Source organism: Pelecanus crispus, chromosome 3, assembly GCF_030463565.1.
Source record: "Pelecanus crispus isolate bPelCri1 chromosome 3, bPelCri1.pri, whole genome shotgun sequence".
In the NCBI taxonomy this organism is placed as follows: domain Eukaryota; kingdom Metazoa; phylum Chordata; class Aves; order Pelecaniformes; family Pelecanidae; genus Pelecanus; species Pelecanus crispus.
The window spans coordinates 84,522,445-84,541,571 of NC_134645.1; the positions used below are offsets into that span (position 1 = coordinate 84,522,445).

Genomic DNA, 19,127 nt, shown 5'->3' on the forward strand with positions numbered 1-19,127 from the left:
GCCTCCAATCTGTGTTTCCAGAAAAGATTCATGGAGACATGGATGTTTAAAACCATACATAAGAGCCTCCAAAAAAATATAATATAATCATGAGGAAAGCCAGCTGAAGATTAATTTTGAAAGTTATTAATTGGAAGACCTATATAAATCAAACATATTTAGCATTTTTAAAAGTATGAACCTGATTTTCTTCATATTGCCTATGCAGAATGCAAAGTATCCTCTAGTTACCAACACATCAGGTTTTGCAGAGACCAAAAATAGGAAACAGCTGTTTTGTATACACAGACTAATGGAAAAGAAGGGACAATATGTGTCAGTGAAGTTGGTATACAACACTGTAAGAAATCAGCATGTTTCTTAGAAATTAAACAATGGTCTGCATCAACAGACAGAAATTCCACTAATCAAGATTTTTCATTTTACAGATCAGAAAGTTGTGTACTTGACAGAATTCCAAAATGGAGCTGGTGCACTTTACTCCAATCTTCCTTTTCCTTCTAATCACATGCAAACTGTGAATTTAACTGGGATTCTAAATCAAATAAACAAGTAAAGGTAGAGGCAAAAAGGGAAAATATTGCAATTGGAATGCAACAAGACATCAAATGACACAAGACACTGTTAGCAGTGACACAAAGACACTGCTAGCTAGCATCAGAAACAGATCTATTACAGTTGCCACAAGAGAAAAAAATGCTATGTGAATTTCTCAGTTCACAGAAAAATAATAGGCTCAGTGTCAAGCAGGCTGGGTTTATCTATCAGTCATCAGCCTCTGTGACAAAGAAAGGAACTTTCAGAGACTAACCACCATAACTACTTAGATTCAACAATCACAACAAACAGGATTAAGATGCTTTCATACATATGAAGAAAACACAACCTACTATAATTCCCCACAAAGAATGACAATTAAAGAAAACACTGTGTACAACACAAATACGTTCATCCTATCCACAATGCAAAATCTGTAACACCCACACAAATAGATGACTCATCATTTTGGGGGGGACTACAAGAGAAAAATGACATAGAAAAGCCCTCCAGCTAACAAATAATCTCTCTCCTAGCTTTTTGTCTTGTTGAGCATGCAAAGATTCCAGGTCTATATCTGGTTCTCAAATTGGATGGACAATCCAACACTTACAGATAAAGGAAATGGCTAATAAAGTTTTATATTACATTTTTTCCCAATTTATGCCTAATACGTTACTCTGCAAAAGTCCTTTTGGCAATTCTCTCTCAAAGATGCTTGAACCTTTTACTAATTTCTTCATCTTTCCCTAAATAGGACCATACCACTAATTAATGGGTGAAATCCAAGTACCACAACAGAACTGTACTTTCCATTTTCAATGTACCAAGCTTTTACATTCCAACACTGTTTGGAAGACATGGTAAAACAATAAAATCATGAGACATTTGACACAGAAATGGGAGGTTTAAATCTAAAAATAAATACTCTACACTGAATACTCTGATGAGCTGTAATTACAAAACATCATATCATAAAAGACATACTAAATACTGCTCCAAACATAGATACACCTTATTATGAAACACATAGTAATTATTATGAAACACTGGTAGTTAAACATTCATTATGGAAGGATTGTTATGAAATAGAAATCTTCTTAATAAGACACTCTAGGTGGAACCTATTAATTTAGTGGTACGCAGTCCAACAGTTTCACGACACCAGGACTGAAAAATACATCACCAGCTGTGCAATACACTATGCTGCAAAGTCCTCTTCACTACCACACTTCAGACAGCAGTATCTCCCTTTACATGACAGATACATTTTGTGACTTATATTCACAAAAAGCTCTTTTATTTTTGAATAATGTTCTTTTCTCTTTTTATTAGTCAGCAGGAGATCACTTTTTTAACTGTTTCCCTATATGAACTATTGTGTTAGAAAATGCTATTACACAGTATTAAGTCATTCTACATTATGAATAAAATCTGTAGATTGTCTTACATAATCCTAGATCTTTTATTTCTAAATGTGTTATCAATATTTGATTGTACAAGTTAAGAGGTATTGAAAATCTCTAGATCTGAAGGCCAGTATAAACTTAGGCATAAAAGAGGTATTTTATATGACTCTACAAAAACCAAACTCCTCTGCTCAGTATAAAACATATTTGATATTGCTTTACAATGAAGATAATAAGGAATTTATGGTGCTGGTCACAAAACCAGGCAAGTGAACAAAAAGTTCAGCAATACTGGTCTACTATGTGGCGCTTCTGTTAAAAAATAAACATTCTTTCCAGTTCTGTGAGTGAGATCAAGTGACTTGAATAGACTAATAAAAAAAGGCTTAAGGAAAATGTATCTTTCCTACAAAATATGACAAGACACATTTTCAAAGCATAAGTAAGAACTCAGCCATACAACTCCTACTAACTTTACTGGGAGCTGCCTGTCAAAAGCACTGTGCATCATGCTGAAAATGTCCTTCAGTGATAACAATAGGGTTAAAACTTTTGGACGTCCACATAAATATTTCACATGAGTTGTTTCACAAGATAACATTTGTGATTTATTCTCAACTGTGTTTTCAGAAGTACCTGTATCACAGGAACACCTCAGAAATGAGTTTACTCTCTGGTTATATAGTCCACTAAAATCTACTATTCTTTCAAGAAATTTTCAATATAAGTCTGGCTCTTTAAAGCAGACTTCTAAAGAAGGCACACAAGTGACGTTATTATTTACAGAATATGTTTCAGTGTTATCTATACTACTTCAATACCTCATGTACTTTATGTACAGGTGATCTTGTTAAATTACTTTTAAACTGATTTCTAAAAATATTACCTCTCCCCTTAGTAGAGAAATGATACAACTTCTCCAAAATGAAGAAGATAGTATCAAAGAAAGATGAAGAACATTGGTATCAACTACAGCACAATAGGAAAAGAAAAATGTGAAGATTCTACTGTGTACCACAGAATGAAATCATAAAAATCTTGGGGCTGAAGTGAGATTGCATTATCAAGTCAAACATATGCTTCTAAAAATCATTGCTATAGCCAAAAAAAAAAAAAATCAAAGAGATAAAAGCCAATATAGTTTATATGTATTTGATTAAAAAAAAAATCAAAGTGACTACTAAGAGGAATCTGCAAAAGAGATTACATTTACACCCCTGGGAATCGCTGATTTACTGTTCTGAATTTTTTTTTTTTTTTCTGTCACAGCAAAGGTCAAAGTTACAACATGTAAGACTCCATTTTTGTGAGCATCTGGAGTCAGTCCTAATTATTTAACAAGGAAAAGGTAAATATAATGGGAATTTTCGACAAAGGATGTTTTCCTGCTTGTCTATGTTGAAGAAAACAGATAAAAAGTAAGCCCTATATATCAAATCATTTTATAATTTACAATTGTTGTATTAAGCTCCTTAACTCCAAAAGCTCAACTAAACATGCTTACAAATACATTCCAGTCTGGGACTTTATATTATCTCAGGGATTTTACCTAGTATGCAAGTAAAAACTAAAAATTGTTACCCTATTTGTAAGATACTGATCTACATAAAGTAACTTGTTTTATAACACGTAGAGGCACAGTTTGGACCTCTAGGATTAACATGGGCAGCTAAGTACTCAATTTGAAATTAAGCGCCATAGCATGAAATGAAATCAGGCTAACAAAATAAGTATGTCACCCCTGTCTTTCTAAACACAGTACAACTGGGAAAAGACATTTCATAAACTTTCTAGCATCTCTAAATTTGTAAATAAAAGGAGAAAGCTAGCTAGCATACTCAAGACTTACTGACATAACAAACTGGAGACTTAGTATGGCAGTGGAGAAAATTAATAGTGAGAACCCTCATCATTAATTATTCTTCTGTACATCATGAAGTTAAAATATAAGAGTATGAAAGTAAGAAAATTTTTGTGACTTTTGACAATTATTAGTAAGAAAAAGATGATAACAATTGCCAAAAAAATCACAAAAGTTGACATGTTACCTGGCTATGACAAAGAGCACACAACTGACACCCAAGTAAGCCAGCAGAATATACATCCAGATATCAGGGGAGAGAGGATTCAGGAAGGAGAAGACGCCCGGGTTTGTACCATTGGGCTTGCGGTACAAAATACTTATTCCAAGAGTCATAAAGGGCTTGGAAAAATCGATGACCTTCTCTCGAACATAAGTAATTGCCAATGGTGCAACCGCAAGGTCAGCTTTCTGTTAACAGAAATACAAAAAGAGAAACAGGCCATAAGTCAGAAGAAACAGGTTGAAGCAGAAAATCAGATTAGGCAAAACACAAACTTTACATGGAAGAGGTTTGTTCTTGTACTAGGTAGGCTGAAATTTCTTCTCCCTGTAAGTAAGGAAACTGATTTATTCTACTTCCTGTTTGCTAAACTGACATAGCAGCATTTAGAGAAAATTAACAGCACTATTACAGGGATAGAAGCAAAGAAAAATATTGCATCTTGCAGAAAACATGAACATCCATTATCACGTCTTTTAAAACTTTTTAAAATGTACTTATGTCTTCTCTTTGTCACTCCTTCACTGTGATTTTTAGGAGCTAATGTGAAGCAGATGTGAATGTGCTTGTACAAGGGTAGGGAAAGGGCCAGGAAAAAGGTTTACTTATTTTAGCGTAAAAGTATTGATACAAAAGGAAAAACATTTTAAAATGGGAACCTGAAATGTTGCTGTAGGGAGTAAGTTCTTACAAGGTACAACTGTCCTTACTAGCTTGCAGAAATCACTATGAAACTTGTAGATAACTGACTATTAAGGAATTGCAGCATTTAAAATTAAATCATACAATAGAATGTATTTTGTCAATTTACATTTAATTTAGTTATTACGGCAATAATTCATAGGAGATTAGTAAATGGTCTATACTATTTTTTTAAAACTTAATGGAAATCATAGTAACAAGAAATCTACAACATCTACTTTTTAATCTTTTGTCAACAGCTCTTGAAAGACTACTGTGCATGTGTGTATGGGTACATGTGTGTGCATGTACATGTGTATGTGTGAAAGAGGGAAGTTCAGAGTGAGAAATTATACAACACAAGACTTGGCAAGCTGTAAACTAAGAATTGCTTGTAAACTATACATAAATATAGGTATGTAATGACAGAAATGGTGTAGATACCGTGAAATACTGTTATCCAAGTAACATAGCTGCAAATAACACCATTTTCAGAATGCCTGTTCTAAACCAAGATCCAGAGATTTTATTCCCAATAAAATCATATAAATTCATACATTTATATATTTTATTTTGCTCAGCTGGTATTGTGTATACTGTGTAACACTCAAAATCCCACACAATGTTATAGCATTTCAATGTTCCCCTTTTTTTGTTGTCTTGCCTTCCACAAAGTTCTATTGTAGTCTATTGTTATGAGCATTTATCATACCATTAGATCTACTCTAGTAAAGTACTTCTGTGTTACAATGTGAAACTCCATTGACACTGTTAATTTAATTCAATAAGGTTTTACTGGTCAAAAACATGACACACGCTTCATTTCCATTTGTATTCAGAACTTATAGAAATTAATAGGACCAGCAAGGCTTTAGTCCACAGAGGCTGAATTTTTATCGATTGCATATTATTGACATTCCAGCTGATGCAGAAAGAAAATAGTAAAGTAAGAAACTAAAATTAATTTGGATTAAAAGTTATAAGCCAACATGTAGAAGTTTGAGAAATATAACTCAAGCCATTTAGTTTCAGAGGCAACTAGCAGTCCTTACCTTAAGAGTCTGAAGCCAACTCACTAGACACTGTCAGAAGATGCAGCTGCCCAAAGATAGAGAAAATAGATCTTTTGGAAGGCTATGGGCAGTTTTGAATTTTGGTCTTAAAACATTAACAGAATGTTAATGTATAACAAACCATTTCTTTGAACAAATACTATAGGAAATCCAACCCTTGGTCATTAAATGAAAACAAAACAGTATACAAGTGAATATAGGTTGTAATGATCTCCAGTGGAGCATAGCTCTAGGGAAGTTGCAGATGAAATCAGAAAAATAACCAAACAGAAATAAAGCATGTCTCCTATGATAGAACAGGACAATCAGATATCCCAGCTTGTGAAGCACAGATCAATGGGCTGAGGTTATATTTTATAGAGTTAATTTTCACATACAAAATATCAGTAACCGCAAATACCAAGATACTATACATGTTATGGCCCATGCACTACTCGTCATTTATGTGCAGATTTCTTGGACAGGCTGGATTGATGGGCTGAGGCCAACTGTATGAGGTTTAACAAGGCCAAGTGCCGGGTTCTGCACTTCGGTCACAACAACCCCATGCAACGCTACAGGCTTGGGGAAGAGTGGCTGGAAAGCTGCCCGGCAGAAAAGGACCTGCGGGTGTTGGTCGACAGCTGGCTGAACATGAGCCAGCAGTGTGCCCAGGTGGCCAAGAAGGCCAACAGCATCCTGGCTTGTATCAGGAATAGTGTGGCCAGCAGAGCAGGGAGGTGATTGTCCCCCTGTACTCGGCACTGGTGAGGCCGCACCTCAAATACCGTGTCCAGTTTTGGGCCCCTCAATACAAGAAAGACATTGAGGTGCTGGAGCATGTTCAGAGAAGGGCAACAAGGCTGGTGAAGGGTCTGGAGCACAGGTCTTATGAGGAGTGGCTGAGGGAACTGGGATTGTTTAGCCTGGAGAAGAGGAGGCTGAGGGGAGACCTTATTGCTCTCTACAACTACCTGAAAGGAGGTTGTAGTGAGGTGGGTGTTGGTCTCTTCTCCCAAGTAGTTAGTGATAGGACGAGAGGAAATGGGCTCAAGCTGCGCCAGGGGAGGTTTAGGTTGGAAATTAGGAAAAATTTCTTCATGGAAAGGTAAGTCAAGCATTGGAACAGACTGCCCAGAGAGGTGGGGGAGTCCCCATCCCTGGAAGCGTTCAAAAAACAGGTAGATGTGGCACTTGGGGACATGGTTTAGTCTAGTCTACCCTTGATTGGTTTAGTGTGGGCTTGGTAGTGTAGGTTAATGGTTGGACTGGATGATCTTAAAGGTCTTTTCCAACCTAAACGATTCTATGATTCTATGATCCAAAATATAGGTCCATATCTTGATAGTCAGGATTCTCTTCAGAGCTTTAGTAACTCTGTTTCAATATTCTTGAACTAGTATATCACCATAAGAACAAAAATTAAGCAATGAAGAAATACAAGTAAGAGAATTCTCTTTAGTTAGTTTCTCAGGATGAATTGGAGAGGAATGGTGTAAAATTAGGATTTTATCAATCTATGTTTATCAACATTTACAAATGAGTACATCCTAAAATGGCTTTCTGATAAATTCCATATCAAAGAATATTTGTCTCACTTGGCAATGATGTATAATTCTATTTTTTAGAATGAATGTATGTATGATTCTATTTTTTAAAGGAAGAAAATATTGTGAAAGCACAATCATAAAGAGCACTTATTCTTGACCTTAGAGTACTTGAGATGAAGGCCTTTTTATGACAGCATCCAAGGACTGGTGAGGATAAGCTAGTTGCAACAGGGAAACATTCTGCACCAACTAAAGGTTATAATAGCAATTAGAAACAAGTAAGTCTGACAAAGACATTCCAATACAAGGCGTGGTCCCGAGCAAAATGGAAGAGTTGTACTGCAACACAAAGAGCAGCCATACCATGTGATGGAGTGCACTGCAGACAATAATGCCAATGGTAGATGGCAGAGACTGGACAAAAATACTCCTCACAATAAATTCTTACTTTAATTATGTCAAGTGTGAGGATAGCACAATCCTGCATTCACTCCACCATTCAAAGATATGGTGTGACAAACTGGAGAATGGCACTCACATTCTGCATCCATCTTGACAGTTTTTCAAAGAGAGGTTGTCTAGCAAGGAAGAGAATGTCCAGGACAAAAGGGAGGAAGAAACAGAATTTACCATACTCTACAGGACACTTTTCAATGTCAACTGAACAACTGACAGTTATTCCTACCCTATGTTCTCAAAGTGCATCAGATATTTTGAACATTGCTTTTAATAGTGCTTTCTCGTAGGACTTGATTTTCCATTTTCACCGTCTATCTTAAAGGGTAATGATATTTTCTCCTTTCATATGTACTCGCAGTATGGTCTACTTTCTCTATTACTGCAGAACTCTATGAGCAGGGATTGCTAGACCTTCCCTTCTTTTTGTGCCATATGAGGACTGCACGTACTCTCTTCACTGCCTTGTAAAGGTTTCTTTGTCTTGCTGCCATGTACATTTGTAGAATGTTCACTCACCAACAAACAACTCAAGGTATACACGATTTATTTCTGCTACAGAAGTCCCTAAGGCATGCTAAAATCCTCCTCCTTTGCTTCTTCATTTACATTTTACTTCCAAGCAGCTTGTTGACTGACTATTTTACATAAAGTAAAATTCAGAGAACAAAAGGGAAGACAGTTTTTTCAGTTGCATGGGGCTGAAATTCAGTACATAAGCTCTAACAAGACATGTTTTAAAGTTATACTGAATTCAATCTACACAAGCAGCTACAAATAACTTCAGTAAGAAATCTGCACATAAATGCTGAGTAGTGCATGGGCCATAGCATGTATAGTATCTTGGTATTTGCGGTTACTGATATTTTGTATGTGAAAATTAACTCTATAAAATATAACCCAGAGAAACTATCACATTAATTTTTGGGGAAATTGAAGTTTGAAAGCATTTAATAGCTTCTACTAATAAAGCTGGGGAAATTAAAAATAAACACAGATTGAATATTCTTTTGATGATCCTTTTCTGAAAAAATTTTGTCTCACCTAATTTATTCAAAAGAATGAAAGTTTAAATGCAATACATAAATACACAGCAACCACAAAATGCCTAAGAGTTATTTTTAATTGGACTCTACAACTACAAAATATTCCACCTTAATAATGGAGTTATTTAGTTGATGTAAATGGAGTTTGCTCTTCAGCCTAAGACCCTAAGTCAATACATAAACCTCTTCAGCCACCTCAAATTTTTGGGATTGTTAAACTGAGAGCTGAATTTCAGTTACATCCCTCTGGAGAAAATGCATCCCTAAGCTAAACACAGGAAGGCTAATGCCCAGCTTCAATTCTTTAAACCCATCTAATGGGCTGTTAATGTACAGAGAGCTTATGCATTATTCCTTTTCACAGAAGGGCATTTCCCTGTCACTGATTTGAAAAACTAAGATCTGTAGCTTGCCTGTAAGCTTGTGATCCATCCTAAACTGGCTTGTTCATGCTACTACACTACAGAAAATTTTACACCTTGTGAAAAGCTTTTGGTCTTGGCACAAGATCTTAATTTCCTTTTGAAACCACTAGGACTTTATTAGGGCTCTATTGCTATTTTTATTTTAACTAGCTACTTAGATTATTTTGATATAAATTGTTTTTCATGTTTTTCTACCTTTCATGGGATCGTAGGTCAATTCAGGTGGAAAGAGACATCACGAGGTCTCTAGTCCAATCTTCTGTTCAAAGCAGGGTGTATTGGGTTTGTGTGGCAAGGTTTTGGTAACGAGAGGGCTATGAGCTGGCTTCTGTGAGAAGCTGCTAGAAGCTTCCTCCATGTCTGATAGAGGCCAATGCCAGTGGGCTCCAAGATGGGCCCACCGCTGGCCAAGGCCAAGCCAATCAGCGATGGTGGCAGTGCCTCTGTGATAACATATTTAAGAAGGGGGAAAAAAAAACCCAAACCTGTGCAACAGCAATTGCAGCCAGAGAGAGGAGTGAGAATATGTGAGAGAAACAACCCTGCAGACAGGAAGGTCAGTGAAGAAGAAGGGGGAGGAGGTGCTTCAGGCACCAGAGCAGAGATTCCTCTGCAGCCTGTGGTGAAGCCCACGGTGAGGCAGGCTGTCCCCCTGCAGCCCATGGAGGTTAAAGGTGGAGCAGATATCCACCTGCAGCCTGCGGAGGACCCCACGCCAGAGCAGGTGGATGCACCTGAAGGACACAGAGACCCCATGGGAAGCCTGCACTGGAGTAAGCTCCTGGCAGGACCTGTGGACCCATGGAAAGAGAAGCCCATGCTGGAGCAGGTTAGCTGGCAGGACTTGTGACCCTGTGGGGGACCCACACTGAAGCAGTCTGCTCCTGAAGGGCTGCATCCCGTGGAAGGGACCCATGCTGGAGCAGTTCATGAACTGTAGCCTGTGGGAAAGACTCATGTTGGAGAAGTTTGTGGAGGACTGTCTCCCATGGGAGTGACCACAGTCTGGAGCAGGGTAAGAGTGTGAGGAGTCCTCCTCTGAGGAGGAAGGAGCGGCACATACAACATGTGATGAACTGACCACAACCCCCATTCCCCGTCCACTTGCACCACTCTGGGGGGAGGAGGTAGAGAACTAGAGAGTAAAGTTAAGCCTGGGAAGAAGGGAAGGGTTGGGGGAAGGTGTTTTAAGATTTAGTTTTTATTTCTCATTACCTTACTCTGATTTTGATTGGTAATACACTAATTTCCCAGGTAGAGTCTGGTTTGGCCATTACGGTAATTGGTGAGTAATGTCTCCTTGTCCTTGTCTCGATCCACGAGCTTTTCATTATATTTTCTCTCCCCTATCCAGCTGAGGAGGTGAGTGATAGAGCAGCTTTTGTGGGCACCAGGCCTCCAGCCAGCGTCAACCCACTCCACAGGGTCACCTACATGATCAGACCAGGTTGCTCTGGGCTTTCCCCAGTCAGTTTTGAAAACTGCCAGGGCTGGAGCCTACGTCACCTCTCTGGATAACCTGTTCCACTGCTTCTCTGTCCACATAGTGAAAAAGAGTGAAAAAGTTTCTACAGACAAGAAGTGTAGCAGATTGCTTAGAGAAGTCATGCAATTTCCATCCTTGGAGGTTTCCAATTTATTTCTGTTTTCCTTTGTCTTCCTGCCAGGCACCACTGTGAAGAGCCTGGATGCATCTTCTTGAAAACCTCCTCACAGGTCCTGGAAAGCTGCTACTAGAAGTTGTTACCTTTGCAAATGTAAGTACCATACCATAAAGTCAAAAACAAGTCTAGACCAGATAGCTGAGTTTAGATGTCACACCTTCCTATTTGTAGGATCCTGACTTGTATCATTTAAGATTAATTGCTAACAATATCATATATAGATGCAACTTTAGCAGTTGTTACATTATTAACATAATAATGTAACATATGATGACAGTTTCAATAGGTACTGGCTCAAGTTACACGTTTGTTTCCAATTGTTGAGCTGCAACAAAAAGTTGTTACTGTTCAGCAACAAAAAGTTACTGAAAGGCGGTTTACTCAGATTCATTTTACTCACAGTACAATTTCATAGCTGTTTCATTTCTTTAGACATCCTTATGTCAGCATGGCTAATACTTTTCTTGGCAAAGTCTTGAACAGCTGTGGTAACTAATGGTTGTGTCAACTACAAACCTTCAAGTCTTTAGAGGAGGGTCCTGATCTAGTAACCAACAAAATAATCTCCCTAGGGATCTAGATCTCAAAAAAAAAAAACCCCAAACAAACAAACAAACAACAAAAAAACCCACCAAAAAACTCCAAAAACAAAACTAAAAAAAACAAAAAGCAAAAGATTCTGCAGAGGAAATTTGCCTGCTGTCCACTACTACAGAAACAACTTGCTACATGAATTCAACTAGACAAAAACATTTGGAATCCTTCCTATAATGGCTTTTATATTGGATGGAGCATATCTTTTGATCAACCTAGCAGTGTCTAGAACTGACTTTTAGTATTGTTTTCTGTTTGCTCCTTTGTTATTCTCTAAATGTTCAGTCAAGGAAAAATACTGGTATTAAAACCATCGGGAACTCTGTAATTAGTTAATTTACATTATTTTCTTTTATTCAAAGTTAGTAAACCTAGGAATTTTTATCATTATACTTTCCGGGTTTACTGCAGCTCCCTCGAAGTGGTTGGTTTTGGGTTTTTTTTTTTGTTTTGTTTTGTTTTTTGGGTTTTTTTTTTTTTCCAGTTGTTAACCAGCTATGTCACCTAGATTTTCAGATACTGCACCCAGGACAAAGAAATCCCACACTTTTTAATTTTGACATAAATTCTGTTCTCAGATATATGGGTTTTTATCAAATTATTTCAGTGAATTAATTTCATCATGCAATCAAGTTTGACTTGTGCCAGGTTTGACTTGCTCCCACTTTTCTGTATCACTTTGTCATCTGCAAATTTTTACAAGGGAATCAAAATATTAATCATGTTTTTGCATATCATTTGGATGGGAGTAGATCACTGCAGGATATACGGCCTCTTATTGATTAACAGTTCTCAACTGACAACTTTTTGAAATCTAACATTTCATCAGCTTAATTAATTAGCTGGGTAAAACCCATTATAATGGAGAAAATCAACCTCCTGTACACTCATGCCCTCCAGGTGCATTTTGATGTAGCCATCACAAGGACTAGACTTTCTTTTAAAAAGAATCCACACACTGAAATTCTCAATGAATTGTTAAATTCCAGTGTCTAAAGCTTTAATTAGAATTGATCATTATTATAAACAATAACAAAAGATGGTCTTTTTAGAGAACTCCATCATATATGAAATAGAAGTGTTTTTATATTGTGTGTATTCTCAAAACATTATATGGTTTACATGTGCCATAATTATAAAAGAATGGCTAATATAGTACCTTTTTATTACCCAAAAACATTGTCACAAATCTAAAGAAGAAAAATGTTAGCAGTGTTTTTATACACTATATCCTAATATAGTTCTGTTCTGCCTAGGGTATATGTAAGCTAACTCATTTGAAAAACTTGTTACATTTATTTAAATTCAATAAAGCTTCTCAAAGCTCTAGGCATTATTTAAACACCAGGATAAACTTATTAAAAACCAGCTTTAAGAAAAATAAAATGCAAATCCTAAGGATGGAATCTGTGGTGGTTGAGTTAAAATGTTTCTGATATTTATAAGATGAAATCTATGAAACATTTAAAAATGTCATGACTGTTATAATCTATTCCCTGTATTATGTGAAGTTCTGCTTCACTCTGGAAGACAAGGATCAGAGGGACACAAATACATAATGAATAAGAACACAAATATAACAAGAGAAATCATTGATCAGCATGATAAGCATATGTAGACAAATTCCTAGCCTAACTACTGCCCAACTAGAAAGTGGGTAGATAGTTAAGTAACATTTATGGATTACACTAAGTTATTCAAAGCAGAAAGACTATAAAAGAATTGTTCCATGTCAACCTACACAAAAAGAAGTGGAGGACAGTAAATAAAACAAGCTCAGAATAAGAAACAAGGAAATGATTCTTCACATGAAGTATAGTTAAGCTGTAAAACTCCTCGCTTTCGGAACCTGTGAATGCCAAAACTGTAAATGTTTTCAAATAATTGAAGAAATTTCATTAATATTATTTTGTACAAAAAAAAAAAACAACAAAAACCCAAAAAAAACCCAGAACCCTATCTTATAGTTCAGTAAGACCCTACCCACAACTCACTGCTGATGGGGCAAATGTCACTACATTCTGTTCATTTTCATACAATCTTCTTGACATTTCTTGTCAGTGAGAAGAAAGACAGGATACTGTCTTAAAAATAAGCTTTTAAGGCTTAAAAAAGGCCTTAAAAATAAGCATTTACTATGAACAACTATAAGGAGGGGAGGGGGCGCACTTGCACATAGACACAGTTTTGCATCAATAGTTACATCTCTTACCTACCATTATAAAGCTATGAAGGATACACTGCAGCTTCATACAAGTGTGTATTTTGTACCCAATTAAGTTTCAAATTTCAGTCATACCTTCTCACTTGAACATGTTTCTTCACATATTTTGAAGAGGGAGTAATAGTTCACAGAAAATTATGGATTAGTTATGTTTATTTTCAAAAATAAATTTTTCATTAATTTTTACACTATAATCCATGACAGTTTAGCTGAACTTCATGCATTAAATGGAGAAGATTACAGACCATGCATGTCTGCACAGAGGGGGGTGTGTTTGAGGTGAGACAGAGAGAGAGACGACGGAGGGGTTCTTTCTGGATCTCAACAAGAAAGGTCTGACAACAAATGGCTTAAAAAATCATATGTTTTAATAAGATGTAATAAAAAGAGGCATATAGATGCCAAATAAATCTCATATCCCTTCTGATGCAGGGAACCCTGCTTATGTGCAGCACTGGACAGATCCCAGATGGATCTTCCACTGGCACACTGTGGAGATCATGTCTGTGGAGGAGCTACTCCTTCCTCTCACAACACGGTGCTTTTTATTTTGTGTAATGAACAGAATTATATATCTTCTCCCGACAGGCTGGAGGATTGCCACTGTCATAGCTACAAAGATCTCGATGAAATGCACTACTGTGAACAAGTTCTTCAGACAACTATAAGAACCCTTATATTCCCAGGTCCTTACCCTTATGGGGGACTTAACTACCCTGCTATCTGCTGCAAGGACAACACAGCAGGGCACAAGCAATCCAGGAGGTTGCTAGAGTGTAGTGATGATAACTTCTGGACACAAGTGATGAAGTAGCTGACAAGGGGAGATGCTCTACTGAACCTCACAGTTACAAACAAGGATAAATGGGTCTGGGATGTGAAGACTGGCAGTGGTCTTGCCTGCAGTGACCAAGAGATAGTGGAATTCAGGATCCTGAAGGGAGGCAACATGGAAAAAAACAGGATTATAATCCTGGACTTCATGAGAGCAGACTTTGGCCTTTCCAGGGACCTGCTTGGAGGAATCCCACGGGAGGCGACCCTGGAGAGCAGACCCAGAGAGCTGGTTGATTTTCAAGGATGAGGATGACCTCCTCCAAGCTCAAAAATCATCTATACCCACATTCAGGCATTCAAGAATACATGGCAGGAGGCCTGCATGAACAAAGAGCTCCTGACAAAACTTAAACATAAGAAAGAATACCAGAGGTGGAAGCAGGAACAGGTGACCCAGGAAGAATATAGCAACACTGTCCAGGCATGCAGAGACAGAATTAGGATAGCCAAAGCCCATCTGGAGTCGAATCTGGTGAGGGATGTCAAGGGCAAGGAAGGGCTACTACAAGTACATAAGCAACAAAAGGAAGACTAGAGAAAATGTGGAACTGCTGCTGAATGGGGCAGGGAACCTGGTGATAAAGGACATGGAGAAGGCCGAGGTACTCAATGCATGCTTCACTTCAATCTGGTCTTCAGAAATCCCAGGTCTCTGAGACTACGGAGCAAAGGTCTGGAGCAAGGAATACTTAACCCTCAGTGGAGGAGGATCAGGTGAAGGAACATGTAAACAAACTGCACATACACAGGTCCATGAGACCTGATGGGATGCACCCATGAGTGCTGAGGGAGCTGGCTAATGTCAGCCAAATTCAATGATCTTTCAAAGGTTGTGAGGTTGTGGAGATCAGGGGAGGTTCCTGAGGACTGAAAGAAAACAAGTGTCACTTCTGTCTTCTAGACAGGCCATTCACCATCAAATTAATTCCTGGGAAAGCGATGGAGCAAATCCTGAAAGTTGTACTAAGAACAAGAAGATAATTGAACGTTATCAGCATGGATTTGTAAAGGGGTAATCTTGTCTGACCAACCTGATAGCTTCCTACAATGAAATGACTGGCTTAGTGGATGAGTAGAGAGCACTGAATGTTGTTTATCTTGACTTTAGCAAGGTTCTCAACACTGTCTTCCATAACAACCTCAGAGACAAACTGATGAAGTACAGACTAGGTAAGTGGATGATGAGGTTAAGTGAAAACTGGCTCAGCTGTTAGACTGAAAGGGCTGTGATTAGCAACATGAAGTCCAGCTGGAGATCAGTCAGTAGTGGTGTATGCCAGGGGTCAACACCAGCACCAATACCATTTTGACATATTCATTAATGAGCTGGATGAGGGGACAGAGTGCACCTTCAGCAAATATACACATTATACAAAACTGCAAGGTGTGGCTGATAGACCTGAGGGTTATGCTGCTATTTAGGAGGACCTCAAAGGCTGGAGAAATAGGCAGACTGGAACCTCATGAACTTCAAATAAGGAAAATGCCAAATGCTGCACCTGGGAAGCATAAACCCAGGCACCAGTAGTAATGCTGGAAGGATGGTGACCAGCTGGGCTGCATTAGGCAGAAGCATTGCCAGCAGGTTGTGGGAGGTGATCCTTGACCTCTACTCAGCACTGGTAAGACACATGCTGGGTCCAGGTCTGGGATTCCTGGTACAAGGGAGACAGGGACATACTGGTATGAATCCAGCAAAGAGCTACAGAGATGATTAAGAGATTGGAGTACCTGACATATGAGGAGAGACTTAAAAGAGCCGGGACTGTGTAGCCTGGAGAAGAGAAGGCTCAGAGGAATCTGATGAATGAATACAAATAACTGAAGGGGGGAGGGGAGGTAAGGAAAACAGAACCACACCATTCTCAGTGTATCCAGTGAAAGAAGAGGTAATGGGCACAAACTGTAAAGCAGGAAATTCCATTTACACACAAAACCCCCTTTTTTATTGTAGGAATGGTCAAACACTGGAGTAGGTTACCCAGAGTTGTTGTGGAGTCTTCATCCCTAGGGACAGTTAAAACGCGAGGGAATTTGGCCCTGGGCAACCTGCTCTAGTCGGCTATGCTTTGAGCAGGATTTAGACTAGGTGATCTCTAGGGTCAGTTTTAACCTCAACAATCCTTTGATTCTGTAGTGTAACTAATTTCTCTTTCCAATTCCCTACACACACCTCTGTAACAAAACTGCTATTTTATTTCTATTCTGGATACAGACAGAGAAAGTAAGTTTGCAACTAGTGAAACTAGGTTTGGCATATAGTCTCCTAAAACTTTCTGTAATATTGTTGGTTTCCTGTTAAGCTACAAGTAGTTTAATAAATAGATAAAATAATTTTTAAAATTACAAAGACAGCCAGAAACTGGTCAAATATTACAAGAATTTAAATACTAAAATATGACATATATCTCATCTCTTTTATTTCTATATTACTGGTTCACAGTGGGAAATTAAGAGAAAAAGGAAAATATTCTTGTCTGATGGCTACACCACAGAATATTTTTCAAAAGATACTTATTAAACATTTAAATATAGGAAATAATTCAACAGAAGTTCTAGAGATAACATGATATCAAGTCAGATGCAGGACCATTAAGTCTAGAATTGAAATGTGCTATTTCTCAGTCTCTCAAAGCATGGTTGGTACAATGGCACTCTTTGCTGGTGCCTGCTTCTAGTTTTCTGATTCAGACACACTTCAGTGACAGCTGAAATCACGCTCCCACTGTACATGAAGCTGCTACTGCTCTTTCAGCAAAATTCTGTCTCTTTATGCAGGTCTCTAACAGCAACAGGATTAGAATCATAGAATCATTTAGGTTGGAAAGGACCTTTAAGATCATTGGGTCCAACCATTAGCCTGACACTGCCAAGTCTGCCACTAAACCATGTCCCAAGCATCACATCTACATGTCTTTTAAATACTACCAGGGATGGTGACTCCACCATTTTCCTGGGTAGCCTGTTCCAATGCTTGACAACCCTCTTTTGTGAAGAAAGTGAAGAAATTTTTCCTAATATCCAATCTAAACCTCCCCTGGCGCAACTTGAGGCCAGAGAAGTGCAATGACACGGTGCTTCTAAGGTGGCTTTTCCTATCTGACCCGCTTTTTCTTTATTATTAAACTGTAATAATAATATAAGTGTAGAACTTACACTGGTTTTGCTTTTACATTTTGGAATTATGAAATACTACAGAATTTAATAAATCTTTTGAAGGCCAGAAGGATCATTTTCAAACTAACTTGAAAATCATAAGACATGGAAGTGGCAGGGCTGAATGTTGCACATGACATTTTGAAAGAACTTAATTATTTTTCTATCCAGGCAAACTAAGTTTAAAAACTAACAAAGATAATCAATTACCACGCATTTGAAGAATGACTAGAGGATTTGTGTATAACAAGGTTTTGATACATTTGTGACAAGACACTTATTCCAGAATAAGTGTAGCATTCTTTACAATACTAATCCACATAACAAAAAAAATCTAACAAAATACATCTACGTAAGTATTCTATTTTTAAGGAAAAATCCATATTGCCTCAGACACAAAAAGGCTTTCTAGTTAACAACCCATTTTCCATACTATAAATAAACATTTTACTTCCAATAACAGACTATTGTATACACTTCTACAGCAAAGCAAGAAGTAAAAAAATCTTTCTTCAAACATAATACTTTCAATTTCTTTAAACTTGACTTTACAACCTTAAAAGAAAACTTATAACCATTTTTTAAATTACATGGCTTTTATATATAAAACATTTTCTCAGTATGTCATTTATCCAATATCCTGAGTTAAAAAAATAAAAACCTAACAAGTGTCTATACTGTTTCACAGTTTCTACTGGCACTTTATGAGTACCATGACCCACACATCCACACAAAAATATACATTCGTTCTTTATAAGCACCTATATACAGTCACTGGTATGCATATGTGTGTGTGTATATATTTTTTTCACACTAACATACATTCTCAGGAAGAGAAGTTACTCATTTTTGGAAGTTACCACACATTATTGCTAATCAGGCCCTCAGAGGTCAGGAAATAGCAGAATAAAAATTGACTGTGCAAACCAATTTCAAGGTATTGTAACAAAGTAACACGATTTTCTTCACAACATTCATTTGTTGTATTTTGGACTTAAGTAAGGCTGCAGTGGCGATTTCTTTTTTTCTTTTTTAACTCTGAATGTTCAACTTTCATATAATTTTCTTAAACAATTGAATTATCTTTGATGCTGTAAGAATAACACATCACAATTACTGCCTTTCCATTCCCCAGATAGTATGGGAGACTGCGTTTTGGGCATCATTCAGAGGGACACAACACCTGCCAGCACATCCTGAAACTGTTTTACTAAAATACTGTTTTGCTGAAAGTTGACATACTCCAGGATTCCAGTCCCTCCTCCCTACCTTCCATGATGAGCAAAAGACAAATTGCAGCACAGAACTTTTGAACTTTTTTTTTAGCTCTTACTATCAGTAATGATATTAAGAATTCATTTGGTTGTGTTAACTGTGCTTCATGAATACACCTCTAGCTGATTTATATAGGT

The 19,127-nt window shown here is 37.5% G+C and overlaps 1 protein-coding gene across 1 annotated transcript in view; it reads right to left on the reverse strand.

The window, feature by feature from the left end:
• The window catches only part of GRIK2 (glutamate ionotropic receptor kainate type subunit 2), a 449,336-nt gene that overhangs the window by 146,543 nt on the left and 283,666 nt on the right, over window positions 1-19,127 (reverse strand). The window contains 1 exon segment of the mRNA XM_075708130.1: window positions 3,995-4,218. Within this exon segment, the coding sequence (XP_075564245.1) occupies window positions 3,995-4,218 (224 nt within the window).